At 38.4% G+C, this 23,368-nt stretch overlaps 1 protein-coding gene across 1 annotated transcript in view; it reads left to right on the top strand.

Moving 5' to 3' along the window:
• AR (androgen receptor) overlaps positions 1–23,368 on the top strand; it is a 178,620-nt gene that overhangs the window by 95,006 nt on the left and 60,246 nt on the right. Inside the window, exon 2 of the mRNA XM_028126576.1 lies at positions 15,367–15,518. Coding sequence (XP_027982377.1) covers positions 15,367–15,518 — 152 coding nt within the window. The remainder of the gene's footprint in view (positions 1–15,366; positions 15,519–23,368) is intronic.

Here is a 23,368-nt window from a genome sequence, read left to right as displayed (position 1 = left end):
CCAGCAGAATTCTTCCAAACATTTAAAAAAGAATTATTACCTATTGTTCTGAAACTGTTTCCAAAAATAGAAATGGAAGGAAAACTTTAAACTCATTCTATGAGGCCAGCATTACCTTGATCCCAAAACCAAGCAAAGACCCCACCAAAAAGGAGAATTACAGACCAATATCCCTGATGAACATGCATACAGAAATTCTCACCAAGATACTAGCTAATAAGATCCAACAGTACATCAAAAGGGTTATTCACCATGACCAAGTAGGATTTCTTCCTGGGCTGTAAGGGTGGTTCAGTATCTGCAAACCAATCAATGTGATACACCACAATAATAAAAGAAAGGACAAGAACCATTATGATCCTCTCAGTAGAAGCAGAAAGAGCACTCGACAAAATACTGTATCTTTTCTTGATAAAAACTCTGCAGTGTAGGGATAGAGGAAACATACCTCAATATCATGAAAACCATATAAGAAAAACCCACAGTGAATATCATCCTCTACAGGTAAAAACTGAGAACTTTCCCATAATGTCAGGAACACATCAGGGATGTCCATTTGCACCACTCTTGTTCAACAAAGTGCTGGAAATCATAGCCTCTGCAGTCAGACAACAAAAAGAAATAAAAGGCATCCACATTGGCAAAGAAGTCAAACTCTCACTCTTTGCAGACAACATGATACTCAATGTAGGAAACCCAAAAGACTCCACCACAAAATTGCTAGAACTGGTAGAGGAATTCAGCAAAGTCACAGGATATAAAATCAATGCACAGAAATCAGGTGCATTTCTATACACTAACAATGAGGCAGAATAAAGAGAATCAAGAAATCCATCCCATTTACAATTGCACCAAAAACCAGAAGATACCTAGGAATAAACCTAATTAAAGAGGTATAATGTCTGTACTCTGAAAACTATAGAACATTTAAGAAAAGAAATTGAGGAAGACACAAAGAAATGGAGAAAACATTCCATGCTTGTGGATTGGGAGAACAAATATTATTAAAATGTCTATGCTACCCAAAGCTATCTACACATTCAATGCAATCCCTATCAATATACCATCAACATTTTTCACAGAGCTAGAACAAATAATCTTAAAATGTGTATGGCACCAGAAAAGACCAAAGGAATGTTGGAAAAGAAAACCAAAGCTGGAGGCATCACAATTCTGGACTTCAAGCCATATTACAAAGCTGTAAAAATCAAGACAGTATGCTACTGGGAAAATAGCAGACACATAGATCAATGGAACAGAATAGAGAACACAGAAATGGACCTACAACTATATGGTCCACTAATCTTCAACATAGCAGGAAAGAATATCTGGTGGAAAAAAGTCTCTTCAGCAAATAGTGTTGGGAGAATTGGACAGTCACATGCAGAAGAATGAAACTGGACCCATTTCTTACACCATACACAAAAATAAACTCAAAAAGAATAAAAGACTTAAATGTGAGACAAGAATCCATTAAACTATTAGAGGACAACGCAGGCAGAAACCTCTTTGACCTCAGCCACAGCAAATTCTTGCTAAACATGTCTCCAGAAGCAAGAGAAATAAAAGCAAAAATGAACTATTGGGACTTCATCAAGATAAACAAACAAAAAAAAAAGCACAGCAAAGGAAACAGTCAACAAAACTAAAAGGCACCCTATGGAATGGGAGAAGATATTTGCAAATGTCTATCAAATAAGGGGTTAGTATCCAAAATCTATAAAACACTTATCAAACTCAGCACCCCCAAAAAACAAAAAATCTGGTCAAGAAATGTGCTGAAGACATGAACACACATTTCTTCAAAGAAGACATACAAGTGGTCGATAGACACATGAAAAATGCTCCATATCACTTAGCCTCAGGGAAATATAAATCAAAACCACAGTGAGATACCACCTCACACCAGTCAGAATGGCTAAAGAAATTTTGGTATATATATATACAATGGAATATTATGCAGCCATCAAAAGAATGAAATTTTGCTGTTCACAATGACATGGATTGAACTAGATGGTATTATGCATACAAAATAAGTCAGAGAAAGACAAATACTGTATGATTTCACTCATATGTGGAATTAAAGAAACAAAATAGATGAACATTGGGGAAGGGAAGGAAAAATAAAATAAGAGGAAAACAGAGAGGGAGGCAAACCATAAGAGACTCTTAACTATAGGGAACCAACTGAGGATTGCTGGAGGAGAGGTGAGGGGGGAATGGCCTAACTGGGTGATGGGCATTAGGGAGGGCACTTGACGTAATGACCAGTGATTGTCGTATGCAACTGATGAATCACTGAATTCCACCTCTGAAACTAATAATACAGTAATATGTTTCAGAGGTAGAGTTCAGCTGAAACTAATAATATGGTAATATGTTCATGTGTTGTAATGAGCACAAGGTATTATATGCAAATAATGAATCATTGAACACTACATCAAAAACTAATGATGTACTGAATGGTGACTAACATAACATAATAAATAAATACAGTAATATGTTAATTAAATTTAATTTAAATAAAAAATTTTTAAAAAGCATTAAAAGGGAACACTATGAACAATGCATGACAACCGATTACATATCCTAGATGAAATGGGAAATAGTCAAGAAGACACAAACTATCTAAACTAACTTAAGAATTGGAAATTCTGAATATTTCTTTAACAAGTAAAGAGAGTAAATATAATACTACTTCATTACGTTAGTAATATAATAAAGAAGCTTCCTGTACCATCTGCCACCATACAATGCTATTTCGATATCATTGACTATATTCCTTATGCTGTGCCTTTTTTTCCGGTGACTTATTCATTCCCTAACTGAAAGCCTGTGTGTGGGTAGCTACATTTGTGGTGAGCATAGTGTAATGTATAAACTTGTAGAATCATTATGTTGGACACCTAAAGTGAATGTAACATTGTGTGTCAACTATACTCAAAAAATTTGAAAAACAAAACAAACAAAACCACAATGTCAGAGAGAGCCGGTACAGTATGAATAGCTCAGACTTTGGAGGGAGGATACCAGGACACTCTGTACCTCCACTTTCATCCTTGGAATGGAAATAATTATACTATCTGCTTCTATCAGGGCACCAGAACTTATACAGATAAATAAACATTGCCTTTCAAATTCAAAAAAGGAAAAAGAAAGAAAGAGAATGAACTTACCACAAAGGGAAGCCCAGATCTAGTTGTCTTCACTGGTGAATTCCATCAAACATTTACAGAAGAATTAGTATCAGTCCTTTACAAATGCTTCCAAAAAATAGAAGAGGTGGAAACGTTTCCCAACTAATTCTGTGGGTCCAGTGTTACCCAATAACAAAACCAAAGATATCACACAAAAACTACAGACCAATATCACTTTTGAATATTAATAAGAAAAAATTTCTTTGGAATACCAAACCAAATCGAGCAACAAATAGAAAGGATTAGAATTACCAAGATGGATTTATCTCAATAATATAAAACTGAGATTTATCTCAAGAAGGTAAGATTGGTTTAACTGCTGAAAATCAGTTATTTAATATATTATACTGTATTTAAGAGAATAAAGGCCCCATGATCATCTCAATAGAGGTAGGAAAAAAATGGCAAAAAAATCTAACATTCTTTCACAATTAAAACAACAGGAGTAGGAGGGAACATACTCAAACTGAAAATGGATACCTATGAGGAAACCACAACTAACATTATACTTGAGTGAAAGACTGAAAACTTTCCCAGTAGGATTGGGAACAAGACAAGGATGTCTGCTCTCACCATTTCTGTGCACCATTGTACTGGAGGTTTTATCCAGGGCAATTGGACAAAAAACAAAACAAACAAAAAAACCAACGAAAAGGCATCTATACTGGAAAGGAATAAAGATATCTTTATTCACAGATGATACAATCTTGTGTATTGAAAATCCTAAAGGATCCATAATAAACTATCAAAACTAATAAATTAATTCAGCAAAGTTGCAGAATATGAAATTAATGTGCTGAAATCAATTGTATTTCTATATATTAGCAAGGAATAATTTAAAAGTGATAGAACACAGCTCATTTATAATATCAAATATAATAAAATACCAATAAATTTTGCAAAAAAAGTGTGAGACTTCTACAGTTAAACCTATGAAACACTGTGGAATAATAAGATATAAATAAATGGAAAATCATTTCCATTTTCATTGATCATAAGCTTTTATATTGTTAAGATGACAATATTCCCCATATATTCAAGGCAGTCCCCCTCAAAATTCCAGATGGCTTCTTAGCAGAAACTGAAATGTTGACTGTAAAATTCATATTGAAAAAACCTGGAATAGCCAAAACACATGAAAGGATGCTTAACATCACTAATCATCAGGGAGATGCAATTGAAAACCGTAATGAGATGTTACCTCACATCTGTCAGAATGGCTAAAATAAAAAACACAAGAAATTACAAGTTTTGGCAAGGATGTGGAGAAAAAGGAGCCTTCGTGAACTGTTGGTAGGAATGCAAACTGGAACAGCCACTCTGGAAAACAGTATGGAGATTCCTCAAAAAGTTAAAAATAGAACTACCCTACCATCCAGCAATTGTACTACTGGGTATTTGCCCAAAGAATTTAAAAAAATTAATTCAAAGGGATATATGCACCCCTATGTTTATTGAAGCATTATTTACAATAGCCAAACTATGGAAACAGCCCAACTGTCCATCCACAGATGAATAGATAAAGAAGATGTGGTAGATATCTATCTATCTATCTATCTATCTATCTATCTATCTATCTATCTATCATCTATCATCTGTTAATCAGCCATAAAAAAGACTGAAATCTTTCCATTTGCAACAACATGGATGGAGCTAGAGAGTATTATGCTAAGTGAAATAAGTCAGTCAGAGAAAGACAAATAGCATATGATTTCACTCATATGTGGAATTTAAGAAACAAAACAAATGAACAAAGAAAAAAGAGAAACAAAAAAAAAAACAGACTCTTAACTATAGAGAATATATGTGGCTACCAGAGAGGAGGTGGGTGGGGGGATAGGTGAAAGGGATTAAGAGTACATTTATTGTGATGAGCACAGGGTGATGTATAGAATTGCTGAATCACTGTATTGTACACCTGAAACTAACATAACACTCTATGTTAATTATACTGGAATTTTAAAAATAAATAATTAGCAAAGAAACAAAAAACCAAAACAGTCTTGAGATAGAAGAACAAAGTTGGAGGATTCACACTTCCTGATTCCAAACGTTACTAAAAGTTACAGCAATCAGGACTGTGTGGTACTGACCTAAGTGTGATAAATAGAACAATGAAATACAGTTGAGAGGCCCCAAATAAACACTTACATTATGGTTAATTGATTTTCAACAATGATGCCATGATCATTCAATGGGAGAAAGAATAGTTTTTTCAACAAATAGGACAACTGGATATTCACATGCAAAGAAATGAATTTGGACCACTTCTTTTTTTGTTTGTTTCAAGTTTTTATTTAAATTCCAGTTAACATTCAGTTTAATATTGGTTTCAGGAGTAGAATTTAGTGATTCATCACTTACATTTAATACCCAGTGCTCATCACAACATATACCCTCCTTAATACCCATCACCCATTTAGCCCATCCCCCACCCACCTCCCATCCAACAACCCTCAGTTTGTTCTCTATAGTTAAGAGTCTCTTATGGTTTGCCTCCTTCTCTCTTTTCTTCCTTCCCCTATGTTCACCTGTTTTGTTTCTTAAATTCCACACATGAGTGAAATCATATGCTACCACTTCTTTATACCATGCACAGAAATTATCTCAATATATCATATACCTAAATGCTGGAGCCAAGACACTAAACCTCAAAGAAAATATAGGCATAAATCTTTGTGGCCTTATGTTAGGCTGGAGTTTCTTAGCTTGTAACACCAAAGGCACAGCAACAGCAGAAAAAAAATGTTAAATCAGACTTAATCAAATTTTAAAACATTTGTGCTACAAGTGATACCATCAAGAAAGTAAAACTTAAACCCACAGAGTGAGAAAAAACATTTGCAAGTCATATAAGCGTATTGAATCTAGAATATATAAATATAAATATATAAAGAACTCTTTTTTTTACAATTCAATGATAAAAAGGCAAATAACCCAATTTTAAAACATGCAAAAATTTTGAGTAGACATTTCTCCAAAGAGGATGTACAAATGAAAAATGCTCAACACCATTACTCATTAGAGAAATGCAAATCAAGACCAAATATATCACTTCACACCCACTGAGATGACTAGTAAAAAAGACAAATAGCTTGGATGTGGAGAAATCAGAGCCATTATGAAACTGGTGGTAAAAATGTGAAATGGTGCAGCCACTTTGGGAACTAGCCTGGAAGTTTCTGGAAGTGTTACCACTTGGCCTCATATATATATATGTATATATATATATGTGTGTGTGTGTGTGTGTGTGTGTGTGTGTGTATACATATATATATATGACTTGTATATCAATATTCATTGCAGCATTATTCATAATAGCCAGACTGAAAGCAACTCAAATGTCCCCCAACTGATGAATGGATAAACAAAATGTGGTATATCCATGCAATGGAATATTACACAGAAATAACAAACGAAGCAATGATACATGCTACAATGTGGATGAATCTTAAAAACATGCTACCCGTGTTGTGATGAGCACTGGGTGTAATACACAACAATGAATCGCTGAACACTACATCAAAAACTAATGATGTACTCTTTGTTGGCTAATTGAAAATAAAAAAATTATGCTAAATGAAAGAAGCAAGTCACAAAAGATTGTATTGTATAACTCCATTTATATTAAAAGCCCATGAAGGGCAAATCTTTAGAGACAAAGTAAATTAGGGTCTGAGAGAAGGAAGGAATGGGGAATGGGAAGTGACTGCTAATGAGTATGGAGTTTCTTTTTGGGGTGATGAAAATATTATAAAATTAGTTTGTGGTAATAGATGTAAATATGCTAAAATAGGTGAATTTTATGGTATGTGAATTATATATCAATAAACTTATTAAAAACCTAACTAAATTAAGCCTAGGTTATATGTAAGTATCCTATGACATTGACAATTTAGGATAGTAGGAGAATATGGATTTGGGCAGAAATAATCCCAGGTATGAATTCTGGCTTTGCCACTTACTAGCCATATGACCTCATAAGTTATTTACTTTATCTAAGTTCCAGTTTGCATTATCTTCAAAGAGTAATGATACCTACCTCACAGCTGGCTTTTTAGAACACAATTCTTCTCTTCTCCCATGTCTCCTTCCTACCACTTTCCTGTGAGATTATTATAATAATGGCCATTTGCTTAGCACTGTGCCAGCAAGAGTGTGGACTGCTTAACCTCCAAAATCTCATTGAATCCTCATAGCAGTCTTGTGAGTTCTGTATTTCTATATCCATTTTACACATGAAGAAGTTGAAGCCAAATGACCTGTTCCAGGTCATTCTGTTAGAAAGTGGCAAAGATGGGCATGAAAAACAGACCTTCTATCTATGTATCTTTCCACTTCAACAAGGCATTACTAAAGAGAATTGGAGAACTGTGAAGTAAAGTCATGTAGTAACTTTTTTATTTTAATTTTTTTTAATTTAAATTTTAGCATACAATGCAGTATTGGTTCTTGGAGTAGAATTCAGTGATTCATCACTTACATATAACACTCAGTGTGCATCACAACAAATGCCCTCTTTAATACCCATTACTCATCTAGGCCATCCCCCACCCACCTCCCTTCATCCACCCTCAGTTTGTTCTCTATCATTAAGAGCCTCTTAATGACTTGTTTTCCTCTCTCCTTTTTTTCTTTTCCCCCTTCCCATATGTTCACCTGTTTTCTTTTTTAAATTCCACATTTGAATGAAATCGTATGGTATTTGTCTTTCTCTGACTGACTTATTTCACTTAGCATAATACTCTCTAGCTCCATCCATGTCATTGCAAATGGCAAGATTTCATTTTTTTGATGGTTGAGTATATATTTATAATTTATATGTAAATATATATTTATATTTATATTCCATTGTATATATTTACCACATTTTCTTTACCCGTTCATCAGTCCATGGACATTTGGGCTCTTTCCATAAACTGGTTATTGTTGAATATGCTGCTACAAACATCGGGGTTCATGTGCCCCTTTGAATCCATATCCTTGTATCCTTTATGTAGGTCATAGGGTAGTTGTATTTTTAACTTTTTAAGGAACAGCCATACTGTTCTCCAGTTTGCATTCCCACCAACAGTGCAAAAGGATTCCCTTTTCTCCACACCCTTGTCAACACCTGTTGTTTCTTGTGTTGGTAATTTTAGCCATTCTGACAGTTGTGAGATGGTATCTCATTGTAGTTTTGATTTGGATTTCTCTGATGTTGAGTGATGTTTAGCATTTTTCATGTGTCTGGTAGCCATCTGGATGTCCTCTATGGAAAAGTGTCTATTCCTGTCTTCTGCCCATTTCTTAACTGGATTATTTGTTTCTGGGGTGTTGAGTTTGAGAAGTTCTTTATAGATTTTGGATACTAGCCTCTTTTTTTGATAGACATTTGCAAATATCTTCTCCCATTTTGTAGGCTGCCTTCAGTTTTGTTGACTGTTTCCTTTGCTGTGCAGAAGCTTTTTATCTTGAAGCCCCAGTGGTTCATTTTTGCTTTTATTTCCCTTGCCTCTGGAGATATGTCTAGTAAGAAGTTGTTATGACCAAGGTCAAAGAGGTTTCTGCTTGTGTTCTCCTCTAGAATTTTGATGCTTTCCTGTCTCACATTTAGGTCTTTCATCCATTTTGAGTTTATTTTTGTGCATGGTGTAAGAAAGGGGTCCAGTTTCATTCTTCTGCATGTGGCTGTCCAATTTTCCCATCACCATTTGTTGAGACTGTCTTTTTTCCACTGGATATTCTTTCCTGCTACGTTGAAGATTAGTGGACCATATAGTTGTAGGTCCATTTCTGGGTTCTCTATTCTTTTCCATTGATCTATGTGTCTGCTCTTTTCCCAGTACCATACTGTCTTGATGATTACAGCTTTGTAATACAGCTTAAAGTCCAGAATTGTGATGCTTCCAGCTTTGGTTTTCTTTTTCAACATTCCTTCGGCTATTCAGGGTCTTTTCTGGTGCCATATACATTTTAGTACTGTTCTAGCTCTGAAAAGTACTGTTGTTATTTTTATAGGGATTGCATTGAATGTGTAGATAGCTTTGGATAACAGACATTTTAATAATATTTGCTCTTCCAATCCATGAGCATGGAATGCTTTTCCATTTCTTTGTGTCCTCTTCAATTTCTTTCATAAGTGTTCTATAGTTTTCAGAGTACAAATATTATACCTCTTTAATTAGGTTTATTCCTAGGTATCTTATTGTTTTTGGTGCAATTGCAAATGGGATTGATTCCTTGATTTCTTTTTCCTACTGCTTCATTAATTGGTGTATAGAAATGCAACAGATTTCTGCACATTGATTTTATATCCTGTACCTTTGCTGAATTTATGTATTAGTTCTAGCATTCAGGTAGTACTTTTAAAAAAGAAAACATGACTGGGGCCGCCTGGGTGGCTCAGTCGGTTAAGCATCTGCCTTAGGTTCAGGTCATGATCCTACGGTCCTGGGATCGAGCCCTGCATTGGGCTCCCCAGTCAGAGGTGAGCCTGCTTCTCCCTCTCCCTCTAAATCTACCCCCCTGCTCATGCTCTCAGTCTTTCTCTCTCTCTCTAACTCTCTCTCTCTCACACACACACAGATAAAATCTTTAAAAAAAGAAAGAAAACCCGACTGTCCTCTTGGACAGACAGTCATCAAATTTCAAATCTCAGGCTTACAGGGGGAAAAGAAGCTCCCAGTCTTACACTGTTACTTTGTCAGTTTCTCCACTGAAATAACCCTTGTGCCCATAAGGAAATAAACACAAGAGATTTATGAGGGGAGAATAATTTTTTATGAATTTTTATCTTAAATACTCATGTAAAGTCATCATATTCCACGATGTGATTAACAAAAAATATTTCAAGTTACTAAACATCAGGAAAGATAAGATGCTTTTATAAAGATGTTTAGTGGTTTTCTAAATTTCTTCTTGTTTAAAAAGTACAGAGATAAGTGTGAAAAAGATACACTTTTACATATCTAGGCTTTCTTCCTTTACTTTCCACTTGTATTTACCTTTCCCCAAATGCACTGTATAACCAAGAAAGATGATCTTTTTTTATTTTAAGGTTATTAGACATTTCTCCCCCTTTTTTATGGTAAGGCAAAAGATGAAGGCAACCTGTACTTACAATGCAGCTACCGTGTGCCAGGCACAGGAGGAAGGGCTTAACATGTACTATTTAATGTAATTCTCACAAAAGCCCTTTAGGTTAAAAAGTATCCCCAATCTCCAGATGAGACAAATAGAGTTCAGAGAGCCTTAATGACTGGGACCAAGGTTCAGTGGTGGATGCAGGATTCCAGCCCACCTCTGCCAGGCTCCAAAGCCCTGCTGAGTTGACATTCATCTTCCAAACAAGGAAAACTAGTCTGTGACTTTTGCATTTCACCTTGGTTCCACAATCCTTGGGGAACTTGCTTAAAGTAGTCAGACCCTTTAATATATTTTCAAGTCTGAGAGACAGACTGAGATGATAGCTCGGTGCTGAAGATTTCTGAGCCCAACTTCCCCATAGTTGAGCTGGCATTTGTAGTCCTATAGCTTCTAGTAATCCACTTTTAATTAATTGTGAAACTGTTGAGGAAAAGCAAGTGGTATTCTGGTTTGGGAAGCTTCCATTTTTTATGGCAGCACTTTTCCTTCAGACTTATAAAGCTGAATGTCCTGCATAGGTATAATAAGTGAGCATGGAACCCAGGAGAGGCAAGAAGAAATACAAATGCTGCATGCAAATTCTGAACTTACTTGTTCTCAAAGCAAACCTCTGCTGTTCTTGCACTTAGGCTGTTATTTAGGATGATGTTAGAAACTTCTCAGGTTGTTATTTTTTCTTTCACTATGTGCTGTTATAGCCATACAAAGCATGCGGGTATCATATAAGTTAGTTATACAGCATAATAATAAACACTCATGGGCCCTGATTAAAGAATAAGAACATTAAAACCAGTTTTTGTTTGTTTACTCCTCTAACTCCAGGACCTGGTATGGTGCCTCGTATGTGATAGACACTTAATATTTTTAAATGAATGCATAAATCAGCTTGTATCCCCCTTCCTTATATCATTAACCACAGTCTCCCCTTAGAAATAACCACTATCCTATATTTGGGGTTTATTATTCCCTTGAGTGTATATGTTATTTTATATATATATGTGTGTGTGTGTGTGTGTGTGTGTGTGTGTGTGTGTGTGTGTGTATTACTTTTGCCTTTTTTTGGAACTGTATGTAATGGAATCATATAATATGTAGGCTATTGTGATTTATGTCTTTTATGCAACATTAGCTTGTGAGATTTACCTATGTGTACCTGTATTCTCTTCCTTGTCATTGCTGAATTGTGGTTTATTGAATGAGCATGCTGTAATTTATCCTTTCTCCTCTTAGTGGATTTTTTTTAGATTTTTATTTATTTATTTGAGAGAGAGATGGCGAGAGAGAGAGAGAGAGAGAGAGAGCACGAGCGGGGAGGGGGGAGCGGGGAGGGGAGAGTGGGGAGAGGGAGAAGCAGGCTCCCTGATGAGCAGGGAGCCCGATCCCAGGACCCTGGGATCATGACCAGAGCCGAAGGCAGACGCTTAACAACTGAGCCACCCAGGCGCCCCCTCTTAGTGGATGTTTATCATTTCTGCTTTTGGTAATAAAGCTGCTATGACCATTCCCACACATGCTTCCTGGTACAAATGTGCATGAGTTTCTCTAGGATATAAACCTGGGATAGAGACTCTGGTTGCAATTTTCATTTCCAATACCCAAAGTTCAGCCCATGAGGCAGAACTGAAATTTGCCTTTTGTCCACCCTAGGCCAGGGTCAGTGAGAGTGCTATCCAAAATATTTTGCCAGAAAAAAGGAGGGATAGGTAGGCAGACACCAGCCTGGAGAGTTTAACAGATATCCTGTAGTCAAAATGGGTTGTAATTAGGAAAAGTTCAGATTCTAAAATTGTCTTTATTATTTCCCTTCTTCTTCCTCCTTTTTATAGTTATTTTTGTAAATAGTGCATTTTATTAAACTTATATCTAATAAAATATTGATGACTTTCTTCAGTCTTTAAGCATTGATTATAAATTTGATTAATTAGATTATTTTGAACAATTTGAACTGTATTTTAAAATGGATGAAAATTTCTGTTCCTTAAAGGCTCTTTTCAAAAAGACCTCTTATTTGTTCAGGTTTCCATATTGTATATCTAATATTTATTTTCCAATCATATGATAAAAATTACTATCATTATCATCATCATCTCCTTTACCCCTATATACCTTTATACCTTCGAAAAAACATTCATGTCTTTAAAGTGCTTCCTCATCTACAGCAATCTGTACTCTGCTTTTTTATATCATCTACTATGTTATTTTACAGTTTCTTGCTTCCTGTCTGTCTTCTCTACTAGATAGTAGGTTTCTTAGAGGCAAGAATAATATATTGATTGTCACAATATCCCCAGCACCTAGCCCTTTGCTTGGTTCATAGGGCTAGGTGCTAGGAGTTGAGTCAATCTAATTTCAACCTTCAATTTTACAACATGGTTAGTCATGGGTTATGAATCGGCACTTTGGAGTCAGACTTAACTAGGATGGAATCTGGCATTCCCACTTATGAGATGAGTGGTCTTGAACATGTTCAATTTTCCTGAACATCAGCTTGCTCTCCTATAATATAGAGATGATATGGAGCTACCTGGCAGGGTTTTGGGGGGAGATTAAGTGAGATGATATATATGAAATGGCCAGGCACATAAAGTGCCTAAATACATGTTCTGTGTTTGTTTGTTTGTTTTTTTTACTTTATTTGAATGGCTAGCATTAGTTCCAGAAGTCAAAAAAAGAGGGAAGAGGATGAAGACACTTGCAAAAAATAAAAACAAAAAACTTCTGCTTCTCCTTGTTTCATGAATGAGGATGGGGATACATTTTTTACCTAAGGAAATGACATTTTTAGCCAAAGGAATAATGCTCTTAACATTTGGCCCATTTATATATGGGAAGTGAGCTATTTTCCTGTGGAACTTGTGGTCCTGCTAGTCTTGGTTTGGTGGACAAACTCCTGCTAGCTTTCCAAAGTCAAATTAGGAAAAGGAGAGCTTGTTGGGGGAAAAGATAGGCAATCGTAGCCAGCTGCTGGGTTTGCATATCAGCCAAACTTTTTGAGTGCTTTCTGTTGTACTTGAGACTTGAATAAAGGCTAATATTTGTGTCTTAGAGGTAAAGTGCTTGTCAACTATAGCTTAAGCTAAAATTTTCTTTGCCCTTGCCCTGCCAGGGCTGATCCATGGTTATTGAGGGGTGGATAACATTTCATGCTTTTTTGGATTCTTTTTTTTTTTTTTTTTTTTGGATTCTGATGACTATGCTGAGCATGATAATCAAAGAGCCATGTGTAGAAAGTGAGAGAGTGGCAGGAAGATGATAGGATAATGAAAACTGTATTGGATTCGGAGCCAGATATCCTGGGCTTGCTGTCAAATCATTTTGGGTTTCACCTCTCTGAATCTTTCTTCATATGATATAATGAGAAAAAAAATGTTTCTCAGAGTTGTTTTGAAGTGTAGAAATCACCCAACACAGCAAGTAGGCTGTCATTAAGGCTTATTTTCCTTCCTTCCTTCCTTCCTTAGTAAGGAAGAAGTGCTCATAAAAAAATATGGCTGTATTCCTGTAGATGAGAATATGGGCAATTGTCATCTACCTTAGGCAGATTAACCCAGGAGGTCCCTCGAGGTTTGTTTTTTTTTTTAAGATTTTATTTATTTATTTTTTTATTTGACAGAGACACAGTGTGAGAGGGAACACAAGCAGGGGGAGTGGGAGAGGGAGAAGCTGACTCCCCGCTGAGCAGGGAGCCCGATGTGGGGCTCAATTCCAGGACCCTGGGATCATGACCCAAGCCGAAGGCAGACGCTTAAGGACTGAGCCACCCAGGTGCCCCCCTCGAGTTTTGTTCGATGCTTAGAGCATCGGAGAGAAAAAAAATGTGACCTGTGCTTAGAAGAACCGTGTTTCATTTGTTTAATATTGAATTAATTACTATGGGAGACTCAGAATTGCACTTCTTTTAGGGTTTCAGGATTGGCTTTCTGACCCTCTCCTTCACATCCATCTGAAAGGACTCAGACCACAGATCTTCTTAGAGATAGGAAGTTTAGACTAGGTGACCCCTGAAGCTCCATCCTAGCCTAAGGACCCTATGAGTATTTTAATGGCCAAGTGTTGAGATGGTAGCGTGAGAAATTTCCAACATCCCTGTGTATCATTTCCCAACAAGAGCCTCAGGCACAAGGATTCTGCCAGGGGCCCCTGGGTGGCTCAGTCATTAAGTGTCTGGTCATGATCTCAGGGTCCTGGGATCAACGAGCCCTGCATCAGGCTCCCTGCTCAGCGGGAAGCCTGCTTCTCCCTCTCCCACTCCCCCTGCTTGTGTTCCCTCTCTCACTGTGTCTCTCTCTGTCAAATAAATAAATAAATAAATAAAATCTTTAAAAAAAATAAGGATTCTGCTACTTTGTGTTGTAGAATGGCGAGGGGATGTTCACGTGATCTACAAGAGATGGCTAAGGAAAGTGAAGGAATGGGGGGCAGGAGAAGACCAAATCAGACTGGTATGATAACATGAATCATGATCCCTCACTTGTGTATTCATTTTAAAGGATTTTTATCCTTTTATACAATTTAAACTGCCACTCAGAACAGTAGCTCAGTAGGTTGGGCAATATTATTGACAGGTGAGAGTGAGGCTTAGAGCAAAGCAATACCAAACTGTTTTGTTAAGACGTTTTTGCCTTAGATCTCCCTTTGCATAAGGAAAGGCCATAGAGCTGGGTTCATAACCATTTAACTGCTCTGAAATTTTTGCCAGAACCACCTTAAGTTAAATACCTTAACCTCAGGTTTCTGTCTTCATCCTTCCTTCATGTAAACTTAGCCCATGAGACTTGGCTGATCCCAGAGAACTTCTCGAATTCCTTAGCAGGATGCAAAAAGGCTCTGTCTACATGACAGGAAACCCTATAAACGTCATCCCTAGAAGTACCGGAAAAAAATCAGCTTCACACTGACTCAATTAAGTAAGGAATAATTTTATTTCATAAAAATTAATAATTTACACATATAAGTTTGCTCCTGAAGACCTCAGACTTCTGTGCTCTTATCTCTGCCAGCCACTGCCATTTATTTCATTGTTTCTCATGTGTCTTTTCAGTTTGGAGACTGCCAGGGACCATGTTCTACCCATTGACTATTACTTTCCACCCCAGAAGACCTGCCTGATCTGCGGTGATGAAGCTTCTGGCTGTCACTATGGAGCTCTCACTTGTGGAAGCTGCAAAGTCTTCTTTAAAAGAGCCGCTGAAGGTAAAGAGTCTTGCACACTCACTTCTTTTTCCCTCTCCTTTTTCTTCTATTGAGAGACACCAATCTTCCAGAGCCCAGGATTTTATCATCCCAGAGACAAGGTCACTGGTGGGACCCTCTCAAAGAACCTAAGAACCTAAAGAAGAAGGTGTTGTTGTTGTTGTTGTTGTTTGTTTTTTCTGTTTTTTGGGGGTTTTGGGGGGTTTTTTTGTTTTTATTCGCTGGTCCCCTGGTTTTGGTAACCTTGGTAGTACAGCAGGCAACACGTAGTCAATGACGGTGATCCTATCTGGTGCTTAGAGCTTGGGGCAATCCTAGGAATGGAAGAAAATTAATGATTCGAGAAGTTTTAACTCCTTCCCTGCTTGTGTTTCACTCTGCTGTGGAGTGAGGGGGGAAAATGTCTTGATTAGAGAAGTTAGAAGTGGAGAAACCCCAACTGAGTCCCCACCCATTCTCTATAGTGTATGTGGGACTGTTCCTTCACAAAGTCTCCTTGGCCTTAGCCCCAGAAAGGAAGTGTTCTTGCTGTTCAGCAGACCATCAGTCTGTGCGCCTGCTCCCTCCTGCTGCTGTCTCATTGGGACTTCTTTGCATCAATGGCCCCTAGGTAAATAGGGAGCCCGAGTGATAAAAACTCCTTTATTCTCTCCATAGACTTTTCCTCAGGGCCTATCCATTGGTATAGCACCTTATGCTAAGTTGCATCTTATATTTGGCTAAGTAGGCTCAAGCCCTGGCTTCTTAGTCTTATTTAGCTTAGAACAATTCAGGTCTGATCAGCTCCTAGAGGTGCTCAGCCTACATGCTACAGCAAGAACTCCCATTTCCAGACTTCCCATATATGCTAGTGATTCCTTCCTTCCCAATCAACCTGGGCTCAAACCTCCTACGCATCCTCTTCATTCCCCATCCTGTACTAAGGGCTTCTTTTCTCAACGGGACACTGATAAGCAGCCCCTAGACAGACATGCTCTGCTCTGGGGGCAAACCCAGTTGCCAAACACCAGTATCTACTCCTATTTCCACTTTCCACAAAGGAAATACTTCCTGCCAAAACCTTTCCTTCTCTCTCACTGGCCTAGAGGTGTTGAGTTCCAAGTCAGAACAAAAACAGTCTTTCCTTAGTTAAGGGCTACAAACCCTGAGGACACTCTTAAAAGTGGCAGGTATATAAGCCACACCTTTCACCAGAAATGTCCACCAGAGGACAACAGAAGCTCCAGGGAGTTCTTGGCATTTAGATAAAAGGTGCAAAGCAGGTGTCCTTTACTGGTTTTCTCATTGACAGCCAATTGGAACGGTTGCCTTTTCATCATTTTAGACTGGTGGCAGGAATACTTACAAAACAGAAAATTGTTATTTTGTTTTCTTCCAGTCCCCAAAGCAACAAGGAGACAGCTAGCTTTTAGTATTACTGAAAGCATGCTGCATGTTCCTTCCATACCCCCAAGTGGCCTATTGCTACTGCTTGTGCTGAGCTAGTATAAGGTATACTAGCTTATACTAGTGTAAGAAGGATGGCTGTCAGAAAAGAAAGTAAGCAACAGCCCAAAGACAGCAGATCCCCCCAATTTCCCCAGTGAGAATGTGCTTCCTCCCCTGACCCCAGCATCCAGTAGGCCCTGCCTGTAGAGCAGAGAATATACCAGAGCACTCATCTAGAGATAGTATGTCAGTAAGCCCAGGCACCACAGTAATAGCAGCCATTATCAGTTGGGGAAAGTGTTCAAGTATGCAACTGAACAAGCAAACTCAATAGTCAGATAGATTAGATTGTATTTGATGCTGCCTCTGGGCTTTACAGATCTGGGTCACAATATTGTTATTTTTGGAAAACCGGGAAAGTGGTCAAACATATTGTAAAAGGGACTATTTTGCTGTCATAACATATCCCACATGGGAGCTTTCTGCCGAAGTTAGGGCTGAAGGAGGAAGGGCAGAATGGCAGTTGTCAGGGCTTCCTGGGAGGAGCTGGGCTAGAGGTGGGTCTTGGGCTATTTGAGAATAAGGAAGCGGAAAGGGGTATTCACTCAACTTACAGAATACTGGGAAATCCAGCAAGGTCTCAAAATGCTCTAGACCCTCAAATCGCTTAAGTTAGGGAAACTTCCTAATTTTTTTCCTTGAGAAAATGAGCCTCTTTGAGCCCATGGGGCCAAATACTCTCAACTGCTTGAAATACAAAAAGTCACAAATGGATTTCTTAAAAAGCTACAAACCCCTTGGTTCCTTTGGAATATGAACCCCAGATTCCAGTCCTGAGTCCTTTGAGGGATAGAAGGTGGTTAAACACACACACACACACACACACACACACACACACACACACACGAAAAACAAAGCAAAGCAAAAAAAAAAAAAGGCATTTTCTTTCTTCTCCCACCTGTAAAGCTTGTTGGCTGTAGTTTACTGCTGTCATTATCTCCGTTTGAAGGCAATGGGCTGTCTTATTATCCACAGAGAACATTTATTGATTTGTTTTTTCCCCCATTTTTACAATGTGTCCTTATCACCCCAATGGCCTTTATGAAAGTGATTCAGAATCTGCCTTGTTGAAACTTGGAATTCCACCTGTCTTGGAGAGAGTGGGAACACAAATCTTTCTTTTCCTCATTTGTTTGTTGTTGTCAGTTAAGTCAGACTGAGTATTCAGAGTGTTGATTACCACTTTATTCATGGTTTCAGAAATCTCTGGACTGGGCACAGGTACAAGACTTAAAAGCCTGGCACGTCAGACAGAAATCCATTTCTAGCTTTGGTAGTTCATAAAGCATGAGGCTTTAATGCTGTCACTGGTGCAAGGCTCAGCACAGAATCAATTGTAATCTAGCCAGGTTTTCCTATTGAGGAGGAGGAAGAGGAGAGAGCCCCACATTTTCTCATTGTCAGTGATTCTGGGAGTTTGGGGTGATGATTAGGCTAGTCAGGGAGGTAGCTGCATATTTTGAGATTAAAAAAAAATAATGATGCTAGGGCATGGGGGTAAAATCACTAAAATCTGGTTGGTGAAAACTCAGTGTGTGTTTGTGTGCGTGTGTGTGTATATGTGCATACATGCTCATGCAGTTGGAGGACGTTCTGTGGGCTAGAAATAGGCATGAGGAGAATCAGCGAGTTGGTGGGGTGATGGGATGAGCAGGGAGGTGACAGGGGAAGGCATGTTGTATGGCATCTAAAAGGCCAGGAAATCAAAGGAAGGTGATGCCCATACACAGAAGTACGGGCTCAGAGGGGTTTTAGTTGTCTGGCTTTGATTAATTAATTTTCCTATTTAGACTTCAGTTTTCTCTGTCTGTAAAATAAGGGACTTAAGCTAGATTTTTTTTTTTTTTTTTTTTTTTTTTTTAGAGAGAGAGAGTGTGAGCTTGAGTGGGGGGGAGGAGAAGAGAGAGACAATCCCAAGCAGGCTCCACGCCCGGTGTGGAGCCTGATGCCGGGCTCCGTTTCATGACCCTGAGATCATGACCTGAGTGAGCCAAAACCAGGAGCCGGATGCTTAATAGACTGAGCCACCCAGGTGCCCCCAGATATTTTTAATATGCCTTTCCAGCTTTGACTTTTGATGATGGTTCTACAAATTACATACATCATCACTGTCAAAACTATTACATCAGCAAATGAACATGCCTTTCTACCCATATGCACTTTTGATTTTGCCTTCCTAACAGTTGGTGAACCTTAGCTCCCATTCTTTTAAAAATCAATTTTCAGATGAGGATAGAGCCAGCTGAGAAAGTGCACTGTGGATGGGGCTAGGTTAAAATTCAGCACTCCGAGATTCCCCCTTCCCCCAGCATTGTGACCATAGTTGGATAACTTCCTTTCTTTTCCATTTTCTCATCTGGACAGTCAGGACATAAATCCCCATCTCTACCACATCATGTTTCAAAGAGGGTTAATTAGTTCATCATGTGCTCTGTGTGCTCAAGAATTTACTATTTTTCAGACATTTTCTAGTAAAACATTGGAGATTGTACATCCATTTGTTTTGTACACATGGAGTGCTGTTTGGTACACATCATAAAATTGAAACTGTAGTTTACATTCTGGACTCAAAGAATTACACCATCGTCACTGATGTTTACAATATGTCCCAATTTAGTATTCTTGGCAAATTTTATATAAGTATGGCTTTGATTCCCTCTCTCACCCCAGGTTTTTGTGAGGGAAGAGATGTAAGTGAACCCTCATTGAACTCTCTCTGTCCTTTAAATCCACTCTTTCCCACCTCAACTCATGTGGAATTGAATATTACTTCTTGTTTGGAGTCTTGCAGAGTTTTTCGTGTCTTTCAGTGTCCTCTTCACTCCCTGGCTTTTTGAGTAACATTTCCCAGGGACAAATGAACTATGTTAGGAAGATCTGCTTGCAGCTTCAACAGAGCCTTGATCAGGTATATTTGGCCAAGGAATTGACTGATCCTGATTGCACCGATCCTAGATAACTTTTCACAAAGTTCCTCTTATCTTTTATCTGTCTCAGGGTTTTCTAAATGTCAAAGCCAGACTTTAGATCAGGGTGTCAGCCAAATTTTTCTGTAAAGGACCAGATAGTAAATATTGTAGGCTTTGTGGGCCATATGGTCTCTGACTCAACTACTTAACTCTCCCTTTGTAGCCTGAAAGCAGCCCTAGACAATACATAACGTAAGCTAATGGGTGTGGCTGTGTTACAATAAAACTTGACTTTCATTTAATTTTCACATGCCATTCAAAATATATATATATATATATATATATATATATATATATATTTGATATTTTTCAGCCATTTAAAATCTAAAAATCCTTCTCAGCTCTTGAGCCACACAGAAACAAGTGGCACACTGGTTTAGCTTGTGGACTGTAGTTTTTGACTCCTGCTTTAGATGGTCACTCCTGTGCTTGCAAATCTCCATAGTAAATTTCACTTTTTCCCAGCTTCTGGTATTTTAGTAACTCTCTAGATTATCTAATTTTAAACATTCTTCCGAATGGCCAAAGTTTGCATGTCTTGTTTGTTCAGAATGCCTGGTCTGGTGGCCTCTGGGTCTTGAGCATTATTTTAGTAAGCCAGAAAAATGTAAATTAACATAGGGATGCTAGAAGAGGACACATTTTTTTCTAATGATCTAGTAGCTCATTCCCCTTTACAATACACAGAAATTGAAAATATTTCGTATGTTTTCTAGACTTTTGCACTGTAAGCTTGTGGATAGCTATGAAATATATATGAATGAGTTTTGCTCGATGCCACATAAAACCCAGATGGTAAAGAGGAAGGACTTTGGAGACTATCTGATACTAAGTGGTATGGAAAAACTCTCTGTCTGATAGAAAGCAGGGCCTGGGTGGTCAGCTGAGTTATGGATCTGCCATATATTTCCCCATAATTCTTTGTCTTTACACATTGGCTGGCTTAATTCTGGTTGTCCCCATAACAAGACTAGACCACAGGCCTTCAGAATAAATAATTTAGCTCTGTAACCCATTGAAGTTGATATCCACTGAAGTCTCTTGTTAGTGCCCAGTTTGGGAGCCATGTCAAGAATTTGCCATTGCTGGGCGCCTGGGTGGCTCAGTCGGTTAAGCGACTGCCTACGCCTCAGGTCATGGTCCCGGAGTCCCAGGATTGAGTCCCGCGTCAGGCTCCCTGCTCAGCGGGGAGTCTGCTTCTTCCTCTGACTCTACCCTCTCTTGTGTGCTCTCTCTCTCTCTCTAATAAATAAATAAAATCTTCAAAAAAATAAAATTTCAAAAACGAATTTGCCATTACTGCTATATAGTGCTCTGTGCCTGTTTATAGCATGGACATTTTATGAAGTAATGATTAACAAGAAGTTGCTATGTCACTCGCAAGATCTTCTGAATCCATTGCCTGCTTTCCACCCTGTGTTACTATTCCCCAATCTGCTATATTTTTAAAGCCCATATACTGTAGCCAAGACTTTTTTTCTCTCCTTCACAGAATCTCTTGGTAATTGTGAAACTGTGTGTAGTAGATCTTTGCAGTTTGGCTTCCGTTGAAACGGTAAATGTTAGAACCACCTTTTCTCCAAAGGTAGGAGTTATTTCTTACTTCTGTGGCCTCTAGTCCCATAGCAAGAAACACACTATCCTTCAAAATGATCGAACTCTGCGATGAGCCATTATTTCAAAAAACAATCTCTTCAGTTATAATAGCTATGTGTGCATACTTCTGGAACCTATTATTCAGGTGTCCACACTCCTTTTCATGGCTAGGCAACTGCTCTCAGCATTTCAAGTAGGCAGGTGAGCTTGTACCTGCCAAAAGAGTATAGAGAAGAGGAAACTTCCTCCTATACAAAAGAAGAAACTGAGATTTGGAGGTAAATGAATCTTTATAAAGGGAATAAAGATTAGAATTCTCAGTCCCTTTTCTTCCAGTCTTTGTTGCAGTTCCTGGGGCACCACAGTGGAATCTCCTCAGCTCCTGGCTAGACTAGGGCCTGTCTTCTACTGAATACCTCATAAGAACAGGCCTGGTAGTAATCTGCTCATGCATTCAGCCAGTAAACATTTACTGGGTGCTTACTACATGTGGGGTATTGGGCTCACATACTCAAGATATAGAGCTTTCCTCAAAGAGCTTAGTGATCATAATCCTGGACATCTTTTTTTTTTTTTTTTTAAAGAGAGAGCATGCATGTGCAAGTGGAGGGGAGGGATGGAGAGAGAGAGAGAATCTTAAGCAGGCTCTTCACCTGGCCCAGAGCTTGACCCGGGACTCCATCTCGTGACCCTGAGATCATGACCTGAGCCGAAATCAAGAGTCAGATGCTTAATTGACTGAGCCACCCAGGTGCCCCAATCCTGGATGTCTTTAAATCTCTTCAATGAATGCAGGACCACAATATCCACTGCTCATTTGAACTTCACAATCATCTGGGACAGAAGGCAAAGTCATCCTTGTGGTTGTCCACATAAGCACAAACTGAGGCATTGCCAGTTAATCAACAGATCGTAAATGGAATAGCTGGAATTTGATTCCAGGCGTTCTGAGTCCAAAGTCACTCTGCTATAGCGCAGCTGCCCCTCAAATATAAAAACTTACCCAAAGTAGAAAGAAAGGGTTATGCTTAGGCAAGCAAGAAAAGCAACAGTGAAGAGGAACAGTAGAGTCAGAAATGACAGAAAGACGTAAGTATTGTGGGGAGAAACCAAGGAGCCACTGAGTAGCACTAATTTGACAGGAGCTTGTCTTCCGAAGAAAGCCCCAAATACTTAAAAAGAGCTGGTGGCTCATCAGCAGTTTCTTCATTAGGTAAGACCAGGGAGATGCGAGCCATACTGCTTTCACCACCTCCTACTTTTCAGAAGGAAAATTCTGATTCTGATACAACCAGCCTTCCTGGCTTTAAATTCACTCTCATCACATGGTCACAGAACAGAAAGCATAATTTAACACCTTTTCTCAAGAAAATTTTGTTCATTACCAAGCTAAGGGAAGAGCTCAGAGACAGAGCATATGCATACAAATGGTAGAGGCCTGACTCCTTGACCCTTGGCTTTGAGCCTTCTCAGAATGTACCACAGAATGTTTTCCATGGGGCCAGGAACAAGAGAAATTTATGTTCCTCCCCTTGGATGTCAAAAACAAAAAATGCTATATTTTAGGACAGAGGTAGAAAGTCACAGTCTTGTTGTCTTTTAAAATTGCTGTTTGATGAAAAGACAAAAGATTTGCAGTGCTTGCCATCACAGGCTCTTAAAATGCTAATCTTTTAAAACTTGAAGAAAAGAAACTTAGAAATCTAAAAATCTGGCCAAGCCATTTTATGGACAAGGAAACTGAGGCTGAGAGAGGAAATGGCTTTTCCAGGTTCACAGAACATATAACTGGCAGAA

This window comes from Eumetopias jubatus, unplaced genomic scaffold (assembly GCF_037043125.1).
Source record: "Eumetopias jubatus isolate StellerSeaLion01/CBP00866 unplaced genomic scaffold, mEumJub1_p1.0 scaffold_11, whole genome shotgun sequence".
Taxonomy (NCBI): domain Eukaryota; kingdom Metazoa; phylum Chordata; class Mammalia; order Carnivora; family Otariidae; genus Eumetopias; species Eumetopias jubatus.
This window is presented reverse-complemented; position numbering and strand designations above follow the sequence as displayed.